Source organism: Corapipo altera, unplaced genomic scaffold (assembly GCF_003945725.1).
Source record: "Corapipo altera isolate COAL_440 unplaced genomic scaffold, ASM394572v1 70, whole genome shotgun sequence".
Classification (NCBI taxonomy): Eukaryota; Metazoa; Chordata; class Aves; order Passeriformes; family Pipridae; genus Corapipo; species Corapipo altera.
The window spans coordinates 1,564,384-1,581,437 of record NW_020884911.1 but is presented as its reverse complement, the minus strand read 5'-3'; the positions used below and the strand labels follow the sequence as shown (position 1 = coordinate 1,581,437).

Genomic DNA, 17,054 nt, shown 5'->3' with positions numbered 1-17,054 from the left:
TCTTTGCTTTGTGGGTGTAGGGCTACAAGCAGGGCTTTGAACTCCCTTAGGGGTGTGCTGGTTTAAAGGTAAGCCAGCAGGGGAAATGAACTCAACTCAAAGGAGAGATTATAAGTCAGAATAACAATTTAATAAAATAATACGATAAATAGGATTATACAGACAAACAGTTGGTTTTAACCCACAGAACCCAAATGTATAACCCAGCACCCTGGGGCATGAACAGAGGGGTGTTCCTTGGACCCCCTGAGGCCAAAGTGAAAGGAGAGGGAAAAAACCTGTTGGTGAGAGTGGTGATTGCAGTCTGGTCGAGAGTGGTGGTTGCAGTGTGGTTGAAAAGTGGTCGTTGCAATCCAGTGAAGAGTGGTGGTTGCAGTCTGGTTGAGAGTGGTGGTCTGTAGTTTTCCTCTGGATGCCACAAGTGGTTAAAAAAGTCCCAAGACCCCAAGATTATCTATCCTCCAGTTCAGGCAGGAATGCCCAGTGCCTCCCTCAGGACGGGGAGCTCCACAGTGGGTGTGAGCACAGGAGCATCCTCCTGTCTCAGGGGCCTCTTAACACCCAGTTTATAGCCTGAGGAGTCAGGGGTGCTCTGGGCAGAGGGCGTAAATGGTCTGTTGAGAACAGTTTCTGGGCAATGGCATGGAAGGCTCTAGAATACACAGTTTTGGGTTACACCCATCCAGTGATGAACTGGTCCCAACTAGGACAAGAGATCGAAACCTTTCCGCTATTCCTGCATCACTCTGGCCTTTGGTCTGTTAAAGGTGCAGGTTGGTGGCTGTCTGAGGGCAGTTGTGTATTTTTCCTCCCTGTCCTTGTTCTCCCCCGTGCCAGACCATCATCGAGCTGTCGGAGGAGCGGGACTGTCTCCGTTTCCTACCTCACGCGTCGGCGGCGCAGTCCCCGTGCGGCTCCCCCGGCATGAAGCGCACGGAGAGCCGGCAGCACCTCTCCGTGGAGCTGGCAGATGCTAAAGCCAAGATCAGGAGGCTCAGGCAGGAGCTGTGAGTACCTGTGTTCAGTTGAAAACGTTCATTTTGGCACACTGGGAGTGGTCTTCAGGCAAATCCTTTGTCCTTTCAAACACCGGTCGATGTGGTTTTTTTGGAAGCGTGTTTTTATAATTGGAACGGGTTCGTGGAGCCAGGTGGCAGACACAGCTTTTCACCTGTGCCTGTCTGGGTTTGTGTTCTGGATCATATGGATGTTTTAGCCATGAACACACTGAACTCGGTGCCAGTTCTGTGTCTTCAGTGCTCAGAGCAGCCTGAAGAACTGGCTGTGTTTGAGCAGTGTCTGGAGTGTGTTACAGCACAGTAACGGGCTCTTTGCTCCACAGAACTCGTCTCTTGGAAGTACTCACAGCTAATTTAATGCAGCCCTTTTGCTCTTACATATTTTGTAAATATTGTTGTTTCAGAGGCACGCTCTTTGTGCTTGCTCTGTTGTTCATTATCGTTAATGAATGTCTGACTGCAGTTTTAGTACTTGTGTGTTCAGCTGTGTTCCTGAGAGAATATCTCTGCAGTTGAGGCAGCTCTGGGGTGGCACACTCAGCAACAGGCAGGTGGGGACTGGAAGCAAGAGCTGTGTGCTGACCACTCAGGGATCAGTGGCAAAAATATCCTTTTTAAAAGGAAGTAGTTCAGGAGTAGTTCCTGCTCAGCAGCAGGTTCCTTCTCAGTGACCTGCTTCGTGTTGGAAGCACACCTGTGGTTCATTGATGCTTCATGAAGTGTTTAAATTTATTGCAGACAGGACAAAAATCTCCACTAGAATAATTTCCTGTCCCCCATCTCTTAATTTCTTTCTGTGTAAAAGGTTTCTTGTCTGCATGACACTTGTTTTCTCCTGATCCAGCAGGTATCAGTGGGTGCTTTGTCTTTAAGTCTAGGAACAAATCTGAGCAGAGTGAAGGGTAATTTAAAGAGAAGAACCATAATGGACCTGTGGAGAATCTGTTGTTTTAGCAGAGTGAAATGTGTGTTCTGAATTAAGAACACAGATGTTAAACCTGAAGAGGTTCAGCATGTACAGTAACTTGCTATAGTGTAGAAACAGCTTTAAATAAAGATTATTTTTTCAAATTCAGCAGAGAGAGGAGACAGGTAAATTAAATTACCAGCTGAAGGTGCACAAGTCCCAGTTGGCAGTTTGCTGCCCTGCTGGTGTCAGAGTTTGTTGATCAGATCATTTCTAGCTGGCTGCATTAAGTATCTCGTTGACTGACTCCCAGGATCCCCTTCCCCCACCACACCGTGGTCTTCCCGAGGAACAGAGGACAAAAGAGGGGGCTCTTTTTCCCTGATGTCTGTATCATTGTGTGGCTGCTGCAGTGAGCCCGCCCAGGATATTCTATAAACAGCTGCACCAGGAAAATTAGTGAAAAAATTGCTGTTATTAGTTTGATTGACAGCTAATAGATAGCCTAAACAGTGAACACTGGCACGTTCTGTATAATTTAGTCCAATCCTCTCCAGCGTGGAGCTGAAGGATGCAATTAGGGCAGCACTGATGGCTCAGAACAGTTCACATTTTACACTCTTCAGTCCATAAATAAATTTCCTTTGCGTGCAGCAGTATCTGTAAAACACCAGACTTGGCTACATTACCTTCTGGCTGCAGCATTCACTGTTAAAATGCTACATCTCTTTGATTTAATTTGAAATTACGTGAATTCCACAGTTGAAAATATTCAGCTTAATGTTTATTCCTAATCTGGCTTTGGCACTGGGCCTTCATACCTGCTTTAACAGGCACCGGAGCCGCTGTAATTTCATATAAAAAGGTCCACAAAGGTTATTTTTCACTCGGATGCAAAGCAGGGATTGGAGGCTTGGAGTACAGAAACCTTGGAGCTGGAAGTTGCACACCTGGTTTGCTGTGTGGAACAACAACAGGAGTGTGAATGGTCGTGGAAGAGTCACAGAAATCCAGGATCCGTTGTGTCTGTGGGCAGGGATGCTGCACTGAGCTGCCTCTCCTGTGTTTGTAGGCTCTCAGTGACCTTTTCCAAACAATGTCTGCTTGCAAAAACATCCTTCCTGGTGAAATTGGCTCGTTTTTGAGAACAACTGCTCTGGTTTAGTTTAAAACAGATCTGGTTTTTTTATTAGTACGGTTTTGCTTTCAGATTGTATTATGCATTTCAGTCCACTCAGTTCTCTTATTTCCCCCTTATCCACTCATTCCAAAATGTGAAATAACACAGTAACACCTTTCAATGTGCAATATATCTTTTAAGATCATACAATATTGGATGGGGCAGGTCTTTTCAGCAGCAAATTCTGTTTGTTCTGAGGTGCAGTTGAATATTGAAGATCAGGTATTGTGTGTCTTTGAGACAATTAATTATTTCCCTTGCACTTACTGATTGTTTAACAAACTCGTTTCTGAAGGATTGAGAAGTAAGTGTTAGTTGGAATTTAAGGAGGAGTCCTGTCAGAATTGTAATATTCTCTGACAAATTTGATTTATCACAGATTTGAGTAGGCTAAGACACTTGTTCCCATAAAACTAAAATTCATTACGTGTTTCATGACATTATTAAGCAGAATCTTATTCAATTGAGTAAAGGCACCTGAAGGCCTTATTTCTCCTCTGTAAGGAAAAGAAAAATGATAGAACAGAAGTATAGAAATGCTTTTAAAATTGGTTTTACCTGATCTGTGGCAGGATGCATCAGTGGCCATTGGAAAATATTTAGACCTTTCCAGTGTATATTCTGAAATAATTCTGAGTTTCCTTTTGGGTGTGAATCTCCTGGTACATATTCATGTGTATTCTCTTATTACACCCTGTTTTCTGCCCTGCACAAGTAGGAAATCTTGGGGAACAACTTGAAGGACTGGGAAAAGTCTGAGCAAATTTAAAAGATTAGCTAAAGACTAAACCCTAAAGGATGTGATGTCCCCGAGATCGTGGATTAGAGGGTGACAGTGTCACGGATCTCAGCGTTTGGTTCTCAGAGGAGATGATTATGAGCAGGTTTTGTGGTTGCATTTCACTGGTTTGTGTTCTCTCTTTTAAGGGAGGAAAAGACTGAGCAGCTGCTTGACTGTAAACAAGAACTTGAACAGATGGAAGCTGAACTGAAGAGACTTCAGCAAGAGGTATGTTTAGGGAAAAAAAAAAAGGACAAAAAATTGTTGCCTCCACCAGAACAATTCCCCCTTTTTTGGTATTAATAAGTATATTTTCATTAATATTATTTCTTTTATTTTGCACTCTGAACATGACCTGGTGTAATTTATTCCTTTATTTGGTATATTATGCTGGAAAAAAAAATACTCTGAGATAGGTTAGTGTTTCTTCTTTCATTTTTTTTTTTTTTTTTTCCAAAAAAATTGTGCGCGAGAGTGTATCCTCTGAGCTTCTATTCCCAAAATCAACACCCTCAAATTTGGTCTGGTTCCCCTTTATACTTTGGGTCTGTGTGTGGACAGTGAGGGAAAACATCTGTTTAGTTTATTATTAGGATGTGAGTGTATAAAATTATCAGGAGCCCTTGAAACAGGCGTTTTCCTTGGAAATGCGTCACCCGGCTCGAGCATCCAGCGCACCGGTTTTAATTTACCTTTGTCAAAACGAGCTGATGTTCCTCTGCAATCCCTGGATTTAACTGAGGAGCACATCCTGCCTGCAATGCCTGTGTTTCCCTGCTCCCAGAACATGAACCTGCTGTCGGATGCCCGCTCTGCCAGGGTGTACCGGGACGAGCTGGACGCGCTGCGGGAGAAGGCGATCCGGGTGGACAAGCTGGAGAGCGAGGTCGGCCGCTACAAGGAGAGGCTCCACGACATCGAGTTCTACAAAGCCAGAGTGGAGGTACTGTCTAAGTCCCCAGACCCACGATGCCAAAATGGGCAGAAACGAGACTGCCCAGAGACAGTTTTGAGTCTTTTAAGCAGCAAAGGTATTTATTTTGAGCAACGCGGGGGAACCGGCTCCCAAACCAGCTCCCAAAGTTCTCAGTGAAAAGCCAGGTAATTGATACAGTTTTTATGAGTGATTACAACATCTCTACGTGCATATTAATTTAATTTCACAACCTAATTATCATATTCATAATAGGCAGAGTCTAGGTGGGGTTTCAGACGGAGCTGTCCTTTTAGGGAGTCCTCTGGTGGTCTTTCCAGTCCTTCAGCCTCAAGAGGATCCTCTTTGTCATCAGCTTTTCCTGACTACGTACTGGGAGCATGTGAAAACCCCCCCTGATTCAGCTGTTTATCTCCCCAGATGTCCTTTCTATCTAATTCATGACTACTGAGTCGTCCTTTCTGTTCTCTTTTCATTAGTACAGAACATACATAGGCAAAGCTCTGGAACAGGGTGACCCTTGTCCCTTTAACATTAATGTTGCATTCCTCAGAGTGAGGGGCTGGAACATCCCCTCAGAACAGAATTCCAGCAGCTCAGAATTCTTGTTTGGTTTCACCCAACACAAAAAAACTCTGGCAAAGAGCTAAGGGAAAAAAAAAAAACTATGAAAAATCCAAACTAGCCAAACTATACAAAAATAAACGTATTTATGTATGTTCACAGTTATATATGGTTGAAATATTATGTGGAATCCTCTATGTAGGATATGTTGAGAAACCCAAGGAGAGATTAATTTAAACAATGCTGTAAAATATAATCATTTCACTCTCCTCTTGTGGATCTCCTAAGGGAAGACAGTTTTTTAAGTAAAGGGTTGAGGAAATGGTGGCTGTTGACATAAATGAGTCCAGCACAATGGTGTTCCATGCATAAAACACCCTAAAAAAAGCTGTGCTGACACCAGGCAAGGGGGACTGACAGTTCTAGGAATTAATAATTTAGGAAACAAATCAACATGCAGGATTTTATTAGCCCCCCATTCTATCTGTAAATGCCAAGTTCACTGGGCAAATGCCATATGATAAGAAAATTGGGAGAGGAAAAGAGATTAGTGTACAGGATTTGAAACCAGTGGGAATTTCATTTTCATAAAATGCTTAAACTAGTAAAAACCCTAAAATTTGTTGATGTGTTTCAAGCTTGTAAACTGTCTGATTTTTCAATAGAGGCAGATGCCAATCAGTTGGGTTTGCTTCATCATAATAATAATAATTACAAGTTAATATTTGTGAGGGGAGGAGTGTGAATGATAAATATTTATGTTTTACTCACTAATCTTTTTTCAGATCTTGCAGCTGACTGTGCTGAAGTTTGAAAAGTTTTGTCTTTCTATCATGACTAGAATTGCCAATCCTGTGTTTCTACACGTTATTGTCGCCAGGTGCCATTAAAAGAAATCCTCTGTGTGCAGAAATTAAAGGTGTTCAGGACCTTTGGGAATGGCTGGTTGTATTTTAGGGATGTGGGTACATTTTCAGCATCATGGCCTGACTTTGGGCCCAGTGGCCTATAAACCTAATTATGGGCTGTACCTGCAATACATCTTCCCAGATCAGAGCTCAAATAATTGACATATTTGTATTTGGTTATAATTATCAACACTTTAATTATTATGAATGGTTTAGGGAGCATTTAATCTAATTTATGTGAAGTTTTGTTGTCATAAATGTGTTGTTTTCTAATAAGTCTGTTACAACTTCCAAATGAATCTTTTTGGCATTAGGTTTCTAAAACTGGTGGTGAAGTTTGTGTGAACAAGGAAATACTTCTGAGATTTTTTGTTGTTGTTGCTTAATTCTTGCAGGAGTTGAAGGAAGACAATCAAGTGCTGCTGGAAACCAAGACAATGTTGGAAGATCAGTTGGAGGGGACTCGAGCCCGTTCAGACAAACTGCACGAGTTAGAGAAGGAGAATCTGCAATTAAAAGCTAAATTGCATGATATGGAGATGGTGAGTGCCAGGACAGGGTGACAAGACAGTTGATGCACACTGAATTTCATGCCATTTTTAATAAAAGAACCTCCAAAATAGTGGGGGAGAGAAGGAAGGGGCCTCTTGGTTTACTGACACATTAGTAAGAGCAATAGGATCAGTTTTTTGGATGTGATGACAGTCTGTTGTCACTTAAATCCTGTGTTTACCCTGGATACCCTCTTTCCTGATGTTTGGAAAGAAGTGAATTTGGAAAAGGTGAAGAACCATTGCTGAAGGTTATGAGGAGAAGAGGTTCCTCTCTACTGGTTGTTCCTCTTCCCTCCAAAATTCTCCCTACTTTTGCCATTTTTTCCCCCTCACACTTGGGAGGGAGGAGATCCCATTAGCAAACCATAAAATGCACTTTCCACTTCTCTGTGATGTACCAGAGAATAAAACACTTGGCACACACACTGAGACTTTTCCAACACGTGCAATGATTTTCCAGGAGCGTGACATGGACAGAAAGAAGATTGAGGAGCTCATGGAGGAGAATATGACCCTGGAAATGGCTCAGAAGCAAAGCATGGATGAATCTTTGCATCTTGGCTGGGAGCTGGAGCAGATCAACAGGACTACTGAACTCTCTGAAGGTAAAAATGCCCAGTTAATGCTGCAGAGGGGTGAAATGGGAAAATTGCCATCTCAGAGACTGCACAGCATTAGGAAATGAAAGGTCCTTGTTTCTGAAGTGCAGGGTCTGTTGTCCTCTGGAGAGGTGCTCGTTCCCAGGTATCCTTGGAGACACAGTCTGCATGAGAAGTCTGCTCTTGTCACTCTTGTTCAGTTAAACTGAGGTGTAAACGCCACAAATACCTTGAAGTGACTTTACTTTCCCATTCAGAGCAGATCAGGACTGTTCTGGCTTTGTTCTCAGAGTTAAGAAGTTTTATGCAGGGATAGCTGTGGCAAAAATGTGGATTATCCCAGTATAACATGCTCGGTCATACACTGGATCCCTTGTGGAAATTTAGAGATACACCCTGAGCTGTGGGAAACAAATGTCTGCTGGGATTAGGAACACTGGGAGAGCAGAACATTTTCTTTGCTGCATCTGCTGGGTGATTAATCCAAGAAGGCCTTGGAGGGCCTTCAAAGGCTGCTAAATCCCCTAAGTCTGAAAATGCCAAGTCCCGAGAACCCCAGGTTAAAATTCCCTTTCTTTTTTTTCTAATAATGGTGTTTTTCTGCCACAGTGCCACAGAAATCACTGGGCCATGAGGTGAACGAGCTGACATCCAGCAGGTTGCTGAAGCTGGAGATGGAAAACCAAAGTTTGCTGAAGACAGTGGAAGAACTGCAGAGTGCCGTGGGTTCTGGGGAGGGCAGCAGTTCCAGGATCCTGAAAATGGAGAAGGAAAACCAAAGACTTAGCAAAAAGGTAATGGAGTTCTGTGTCAGCTGCCTAGTGTTGGGGGTTGTTTTCTTTCTAAAGGATGATTTTACCAGTTGCTGTTATTTTTGGTGAAATATGACAAGGTTCTAAGTGGTGTTATGGTAAAAAATAAAATCACCTCGTAGTGGTTTTTCTCTTTTGGGTTTTGCCTGTTTGTTCCTGTAAGAATGTGACCAGTTGATTCTTACACCACTGAGGGAAATATATCAACATATTTGGGATATAATGAGTAATGAGAGTGTTTTAAGGTACTTGGAAACATTAATTTTTGTAATTATTAAGCAGGAGAAAGTGCATGTGAAAAGTTGGGCCCGTGTCCTCATTTTTAGGTGAGAAAGCAAGAAGGTGGGTCAAGGAATTGAGGAGCAGGTGAAGAGAGGAATTTGTCAGATTAATCCATGCTGATCTACAGTGTTTTACTGCTCCAACTATATCTATCAAAGAGACTAATTCAGTCAGTGATATTTATAGAAAATAAAAATTTTGGGAAAAAAACCTGGCTAATTACAGTGGAGTGAAATGTCTAAAGTTCCTGAAATAGCTTTTCCTTCAGCAGCTGTTCCAAGTGAAAGACTATTCTTAGAGTGGGTAAGAGATAATTAGAAAAAAAAAAAGGGAGAATTGAAAGAAATCCCTCCTGTATTCCATAATTCTCTGAGTTTCTTTGGAGTGTCCCAGGGGTACAAAAGGAAGGAAGAGGGATGAGAAGCACACAAATGGGATTCAGGTCAACAAATTGCTTCATGGAGGAACAAATTCCAGCCTACTGCCTTTTTGTGACTCTGTTTCTGAGTATTTAGGTGCAATTACTGCCTGATTCAGGTGATTTGTTCCTAAACATTCCCCCTGTGTGGGGTCTGAGTTATGTGGACATTGAATATAGATCTTCCAGCAGGTGATTTTTTAAAAGTGCAACTTGTGTGTTGCTTCTAATTAACTTATTATGACTTAAGTGTGACCAAAATAAAATAAATCATACTTTGGGTATTTTAAATTTTAAACAGCTTTGCTGTCTGGTGACACCGATTTGGAACCGTTTGGCAAAACCAACCTAAGATTGAATTCCCAAGGAATCATCATAATTATCTCTTGAAATAGTTAAGTAAGATCAAACAGCATTCAACCTTTTATAAGTTAAAAGGGACTTGGAGGAACAGTGTAAATCTCAGTAAAATGGAATTTTAAGAGGCAAAAAAAAAAAAAGATGCTTAGGGAAATATCCAGAGCCTGAGAAAACCTGACCCTTTTTTTTTAATGCAAAAGAACTTTATAGATACAGTCTACTGAGCCAGGGAGAAAATTCTGGCAGAAGTAAATGTATTCCCAGAAGAAATTAGTTGTTTCAATTAAAGATGAGAAAATTCCATTTTATGTGTTCTCTTCTGTGTTTTATATGTTGATTCCTACGAGGGTCCCTTCGAGCTAAGAGTAATACGAGTGTCAGTTTTTAAGTGCATTTTAAAATAAATTTGTCTCTCTTTTCCCAGCTGGAAGAGCTGGAGAATGAAATGAGCCAAGAGAAACAAAGTCTTCAGAACAGTCAAAATCTGAGCAAGGATTTGATGAAAGAGAAAGCACAGCTTGAAAAGACACTGGAAGCACTTAAAGAAAACTCCGAGCGACAAGTGAGCGCGGAATTCCGAGTTTTCCCTCTGCTTTGTGCTCTGCTGTTCTCCTTTTGTGGGTTTTTCCCAGGCAGGAGGGGACTGTAAATGTGGATTTGTGCAGCCAAAGGGCTTTGCTGAGCCCTGCAGTGAGAGACAGGACTCACTTCACTGGGACTTTACTGCTTTAGAACTTTTTTGGGGGGTTAAAATGCTTCTGTGGCTTCTGCGGGCTGGGCATTGGCTCCGAGGGTGTAGCTCAGCCAAGATAGAAATTTGGGAAGTTTGGAGGGAAGGCAGACACCTCTCCATGGAGCAGAACAGGTCCCAGGCAGCTGGGCAGTGTTTGGAGCAGTGTCAGTGTTCATAACAATTCCAGCAGCCTGTGCCACGGGTGGGATCCACCACATCCAGCTCCATCCTTGCCCCCTCCACCGGAATGTTTCCCAGCTGGCACTGTCTGGGCTTATTTCTGGGAAAAGCAGCGGTGATCTCAGGGGGGTGAGGGAATCCTGATGGCACTCAGCAACAGTTTGAGAGGAGACACATCAAGGTGACACTGATTTGTGAGTTAAAAAGGACCCCTGGACACACTGCTCTGAAACAGAGAAAGGAAATCGGGAAGAATTGTTTTCTTCCTAGGAAACATATTCCTGCATCTACCTCAAGGATAAAGGCAGAACTTCCATCTCAATTTTCACTTTAACTGGCACCTGGGTCTTTGTAAAGATGAGCCTGCACCTGGTGGGCACTGGCACCTCCTAAAGGTGTCTGCAGAGCAATCCAGAGGACACATGGAAAAAAGTCTTCTGGAAACTTCTGGGAATCCCATATTTAATAACTGTGTCCTTCAGAATTAGAACTGGAGTTATCTTTTATTTTTCATGTGTATCTTTTTATGTAGTTATTCCACTTACACCCCCTGATGACATTGCCATTTTTAAGTGCAATTTGAAAAGCACAGTATTCTGAAATAGAGAATATTGTGTTTCAGAATGCTGAAGGTTTTTAAAGGCCTGATTTTTAATCAGTAAATGAAATTCCAGAGTTAGAAAAGAAAGAAGAAAAAAAAAAAACTTGGCACTGAAGCTTTACTTTCATTTAAAGGTACATATGTTGTTTTAAACGTGTTGGGGTAGGACTGACATTTCAGCGGGACTATTTCTGCTTAAAAATAATAAATATATTTTAAAATAATGTACTCAAGGGCTGGTGGCTCAGGAACATCTTCCACATCTCTTACAAATCCTGGAGGGGACTGGAGTGAGGTTCATTTGAGCTCATCAAAAACACAGAGCCATTCCTGATGATTTTGTGTTAAACTGGGACGATGGGAGCAGAATCCATGGGAAGCAATTCCAGCTGTTCAGGGACACACCAGGTGCTCCCGAGCTGTCAGTTGGTTGCTGGTGGCTCCTTTCAGAGCAGTTTGGCATTGCCATGGGTGTGTAATTAATAGTTTTACATCCCCACTCCACTAGGAGAGAGCAGTCTATAATTTTCTTGCCCTGTTTTTCACTGCAAGCAGCACTTTTCCTTTTCTGCAGCACAGTTTATTGTTGAAACACCCCTTCCCCTGGGTTATTAGTGTACAGTTAAATATTGATCCAAACAGTTCTCTGCATTTTGCTGTCTGTTGTTACGTGCCCAAATCGTTCCAAATTATTTGGAGCAACTGAAGAACTCTGCCTTTATCCTTGAGGCAGATCCAGGAATATGTTTCCTGATTCAAATATGATTTACTTTCTCTGAAACTGTTTTGGGACAGTGTGTCCAACGGTTCTTTTTAAGTCAAAAATCAGTGTAGCTTTGTGTTTCTGCTCAAATTGTTGCTGGGTGTGGTCAGGGTTCCCTCATATCCCACACCTCACTTCTGCTTTTCCCAATTGAAATAAAGCTGCTTCTGTGGCTCCCACACCTCCCTCCATCTCAGATTGGGTTTAGAACTTGACTCCTGTTCTTTGTGGACACACATCCCTGGTACTTACAGAGGTTAAGAGAAATAATCTAAATCTAATTCATCCACAAATGAAAACACAATTCTGCTGAGGCACAGGTGAAACTTGGGTTTGATTTATGCTTTTTTTTAAGTTTTGGGTTTGTGTTGTGTATTAATATTAAAGAAGAGGAGATTTGAAGACTCAGTTTGACTTACTTTGTTGTCAAACTTCCACCTGGGTTACATATATAATGTTTATGATTCCTCAAAGAAATACCAGTAGAGTCAAAAAATTGGTTTTTAACTCAGAAGGGAAATGTGATGTAATCTTACTGTCTTAGCAGTTTTCAGTTTGTATATGAATTAATTCCTTGTTGGTGTGTTGTTCACCAGTTCACCATTTTTCTCCCCAAATTAGATTAAACTGTTAGAACAAGAAAATGAGCACTTGAATCAAACTGTGGCCTCTCTCAGGCAACGCTCACAGATCAGCGCCGAGGCAAGAATGAAGGAGATTGAAAAGGAAAACAAAATCCTTCACGAGTCCATTAAAGAGACCAGCAGTAAGTTAAACAAGGTGGAGTTTGAGAAAAAACAAGTCAGGAAAGAACTGGAACACTACAAAGAGAAAGGGGAGAGGGCAGAGGAGCTGGAGAACGAGCTGCATCGGCTGGAGAAGGAGAACGAGCTGCTACAGAAAAAAATCACTAATCTGAAAATCACCTGTGAGAAGATCGAGGCCTTGGAACAGGAGAACTCTGACCTGGAGACCGAGAACAGAAAGCTGAAAAAAACCTTGGACAGCCTAAAAAACCTCACTTTCCAGCTGGAGTCCTTGGAAAAGGAGAACGCGCAGCTCGACGAGGAAAACTTGGAGCTGAGGAGGACAATTGAATCCTTGAAGTGTACGAGCATTAAAGTGGCACAGCTACAGCTGGAAAATAAAGAGCTGGAGAGTGAAAAGGAGCAGCTCAAAAAGAGCCTTGAGCTCATGAAAGCCTCTTTTAAGAAGACTGAACGCTTGGAGGTCAGTTACCAAGGGCTGGACACGGAAAACCAAAGGCTCCAGAAGGCCCTGGAAAACAGCAATAAGAAGATTCAGCAATTAGAAAGCGAGCTCCAGGATTTAGAGTCTGAGAATCAGACCCTGCAGAAGAACTTGGAAGAGTTAAAAATCTCTAGTAAGCGCCTGGAGCAGTTGGAGAAGGAGAACAAGTTGTTAGAGCAAGAGACTTCTCAACTGGAGAAGGATAAGAAACAGCTAGAAAAGGAAAATAAAAGGCTTAGACAGCAGGCAGAGATTAAAGATAGTACTTTAGAGGAGAACAATGTCAAAATTAGTAACCTGGAAAGGGAAAATAAATCTCTGTTCAAGGAAATTGTCGTGTACAAAGAGTCCTGTCTGCGCCTGAAAGAACTGGAAAAGGAAAATAAGGAACTGGTGAAAAGAGCAACCATTGATAAGAAAACCCTGGTCACCTTGAGAGAGGTAAAGAGATTGGTTATTGCCCTTCCACCATAATCTGTTTGTCATGGGGAGAAATCAGAGCTGTGTTTCTGAAAAAAGGCTCTACTTTGGGGTTTTTAAGCTTTAATCTGTGTGCTCTCACCATCTTTGTGCTTACAGTAGGGAAAGCATTGGATAATCACAATTTATCAAACGTTTTCCCTTCACTCAAGACCAAATTTAAAGAGAAATTCTACAGGAAGGAAGGGAGTACAGTGAAATCATAGTTGCAGTGCAGTGTCTGATCCAGCTGAGAGCTGACAGCTGGAAGGAGGGGAGGGATAACACTAAATTATTCAAGTCATGTAGCGATCAAAGGCTCCTGTCTGAGCACTCCTAGAACTGGGACTGCGTTATTTGATTTCTGTGGAAACACTGACTTGTGTTTTCTTCTCTGCAAGGACCTGGTGAATGAAAAACTGAAGACTCAACAAATGAACAACGATCTGGAGAAACTTGCCCACGAGCTGGAGAAAATAGGCCTGAACAAGGAGCGGCTCCTGGAGGATGAGCAGAGCAGTGATGACAGGTGAGGGTGGCAGGACCCACCTGAGAGAGAGAACAAAGGAAGGGCTTTTTCATTCAGGAAGGGAAAACGGGCTTGTGCATCTCTGGGATTTTTCAGGCACACTCACAGACCCAAAATGGAACTCTGAAATGAATAGAAGAGCTGATGTGCTGTTACATTCTGTGACAGTGAGTTGCCACTTTTTGTTGCTAAGAAACTCACTGAAGTATGTCAGTAGATCCAGTTAATTATAATTAAATGTTTCGTGTTCCAGCCAGCAGCAGGAACAGTGGCAGTAAGAGATAATCAGCTCAAAGTGTATTTTTTTTCCTTTTTGACACAAATGGTTTTTACACCTTGAACTGTCTCGCTCTTTCCTTACAACTAATGCCTCCTGCAAAAGGAAGCTGCATTCCCACTGGCCCTGGTGGAAGTATCCAGTCCTTGAGTGTCTCCAGCACTTGGTGCTGGCTCCATCCCTCCTCCACACCTGCCATTGGGAAGCAGCTGCTACCCTGACATCTGTTTCCTCTGCTGGGTTTCCCTCTTCTGCCTTATCCTGCAGGGATTTAGGGAAAACCTGTGGCAGGAGAAAAGCAGAGTATCATGGGCCTCTGGCCAAGCTTTATTGCCCAGTGCTGTTCAGTGGAGTGATCTGTTATTACAACTGATTGTCATGAAGGTGTAGGTTGATTTGGAGCTTTCTGTGTCAAAAGTAACCCACGTAACTGGATTAAAAACCCAAATGGTTCCCTTTTTTTACTGCCAGGGCTCTGTTAGTGAGGTGGTGCCAGAGTCCTGAGGGTGAATCTGTTACCACCTCTTGTTTTCTCAGCTCCCAGATGAGCTCAGGAAAGGCCTCAGAACTTTTTCTAGTCCGGTCATTTTGATGATGGAAATTAAAAATGTACAATTTTTTTCTTCCTAATTGGAGAGAGTTGCTTGTGTTTTTAATGAATGTTCTTGGTAGCACTTCAGTCTTCCCATTGGGCTCTAAATTGGCCACGTTTTATGAGTTAACTTGGAATTGTTTCCCATTTTCCCTTGTCTTTCCAATGTCTGTTGTCCTTGGACAAACACATTCATGGACTTTGAATCTGAATACCCACGTCTCAATGACATTAGAAAATTTGTACCATCTTTCACTGTTAGGTGTTCAAAAGGAAACTGGATATTGGATCTCTGCTATTTGTCTTTTTTTTTGTAATTTTGTAACTTTTCAGTAACAGAAATTCTTATTTCCAACCAAATCTGTGCTTCAGCTCAAGGAGGTGAAATACTTTATATTCCACTAGTCATAGGCTGCCTACTGTTCCTGAAATCCCTGGGAATTACTTGTCATACCTTCAAATGTAGGATTCCCATCCTGCTACTTGATGCCACTGGACAGCTTTCTGCTTATTAATTCTCTTCCCATTGGTCTTCTGCTCCAGTTCCTGGCTGGATCTAATGCTCTTGTCCATTCAGGAGCCTCCTGCAGTCTGTGCCCTTCACTGAACTGATAGATCCTTCAGCAGCCAGCATTAAAAAGGGGGATATTAGTGGTTTGTTCTATCCAGCTGTGGGGAGCAGTGGGATGTTTTCCAGGTTCTGAGCCTGGTGCACGATGACTGAACTGCTTCAAGTGATTAATGAGTGTGGGTTTCAGTATTTTCTATAGAGGGGACACAGTTATAAATTGATAGAGCCTAAATCTGACCACTTCTGTCCCAAATAGGCACTTTGGGGTTTTTGGGTGCCCTGAAATATTGTAAAGATGGTGATAAATGGAAGCTTTACCCCTCAGGGGTGGTGACAGTCTTAAAATCCCAGCAGCTGGGCTGAGGGGACAATTTGCACAGTCAGGCACCAAACGAGTGTGCACCTGCACAGTCCTTCCCTGCCCTCCCTCTGTGAACTGGCAGGGAATGGGAACTGAGGGAAATCCTGCTCTCCAAATCCTTCCCATCCTAATTGGCTTTGGGTCCCCGCTGGATCCTCTGGAGCGGAGCCAGAAGGAGGAGGGCAGCCACCACACCCAGGGTAATGATCCAGATAAACAGCCCCCTCCTTTCTGTGTGCCTAAAACACATCTGAAAGAAAGGAGGAGTCAAAAATGGGCTTTCCTACCATCTTCTGTTGGCTTCAGGCACGGGGCTCGCTGGGAATACCGAGGTGTCTCCATGCTCTTGACTTCCCAGCATTTTTGAGGGTGGCCATGAGGCTTCATTCCAGGGTTCAAATGCCTCAAATAGGTTTGGAAAACATGGACTTTTTTCTTTGTTCTTGACCAGTAGGTACAAGCTCCTGGAGTCCAAACTGGAATCCACGCTCAAGAAGTCTCTGGAAATCAAAGAAGAGAAAATTGCTGCTTTGGAGGCTCGTTTGGAAGAGTCCACAAATCTCAACCAGCAGCTGCGTCAGGAGCTGAAAACAGTAAGGAAAAGGGCATTTTTCTGTGAGATTAAATGGTTCCTGTATGAGCTGTTGTTGTTTCTGGTTGTTATTTCTGGTATTTGCAGAAGCTGGGTGTTGTTTGGGTAATGGAAAGCAGGACAAAGGTGTGCCTGCTTTCGAATCTGTGTTGGAATCGCATGAAAAGTTGTAGAGTTTATTCATTGTTCATTGAAAATGTCAGGTGGATAAATTATCTGGGGCTGATTTGATTTGGGATGTCATTTCCAGTTATATTTCCCCACCTGCCTTCAACAGCCTGAGCCAGAGTGGTTAAAAAAAGAAATGCAGTCGCCTTGGCTGTAGGATTTTATTATAAAACTTGGGGGGTGCAGTTGAAAGCACTGAAATAAAATAGGAAATAGAGGTCTCCTGCTGTTAGGAAATGTTTGTTAGGGTGAAGTTATCCCTACCCATAAATAATTTGTGCAGCATCTCCCCAAATACGTACAAAAAGCAAATTTACAATCACAGTAACATAGAACTCCCTGTTCTTTGAGAAGTGGCACGGCCAGGTGATAAATTAGGATGTCCAAAATGGGAAATTCTAAACCTAATCCGAGTTGTCCTAAATAATTCCAGGTGAAAAAGAACTACGAAGCTCTCAAGCAAAGACAAGAAGAGGAGAGGATGGTTCAGAATTCCCCGCCGAGAAGTGGAGAAGAAAATCAGTCCGTCAATAAGTGGGAGAAGGAAAATCAGGAAACGACCAGAGAATTGTTGAAAGTTAAAGACAGATTAATTGAAGTGGAGAGGAATGTAAGATGTGATTTAAATATGACTGTGGTTATTTGTTGTTGGCTGTTGC

General features: G+C 42.5%; 1 protein-coding gene across 15 annotated transcripts in view; it reads left to right on the top strand.

The window, feature by feature from the left end:
* CCDC88A (coiled-coil domain containing 88A) overlaps positions 1–17,054 on the top strand; it is a 62,157-nt gene that overhangs the window by 23,481 nt on the left and 21,622 nt on the right. For 13 of the 15 annotated variants that reach the window (XM_027653741.1, XM_027653739.1, XM_027653752.1 and 10 more), the window contains exons 8-18: positions 838–1,007; positions 4,034–4,115; positions 4,672–4,830; positions 6,689–6,835; positions 7,308–7,452; positions 8,056–8,240; positions 9,743–9,880; positions 12,217–13,287; positions 13,707–13,834; positions 16,087–16,228; positions 16,829–17,005. In XM_027653741.1, the coding sequence (XP_027509542.1) occupies positions 838–1,007; positions 4,034–4,115; positions 4,672–4,830; positions 6,689–6,835; positions 7,308–7,452; positions 8,056–8,240; positions 9,743–9,880; positions 12,217–13,287; positions 13,707–13,834; positions 16,087–16,228; positions 16,829–17,005 (2,544 nt within the window). The remainder of the gene's footprint in view (positions 1–837; positions 1,008–4,033; positions 4,116–4,671; positions 4,831–6,688; positions 6,836–7,307; positions 7,453–8,055; positions 8,241–9,742; positions 9,881–12,216; positions 13,288–13,706; positions 13,835–16,086; positions 16,229–16,828; positions 17,006–17,054) is intronic. The other 2 variants (XM_027653740.1, XM_027653747.1) reach the window with 1 other exon arrangement.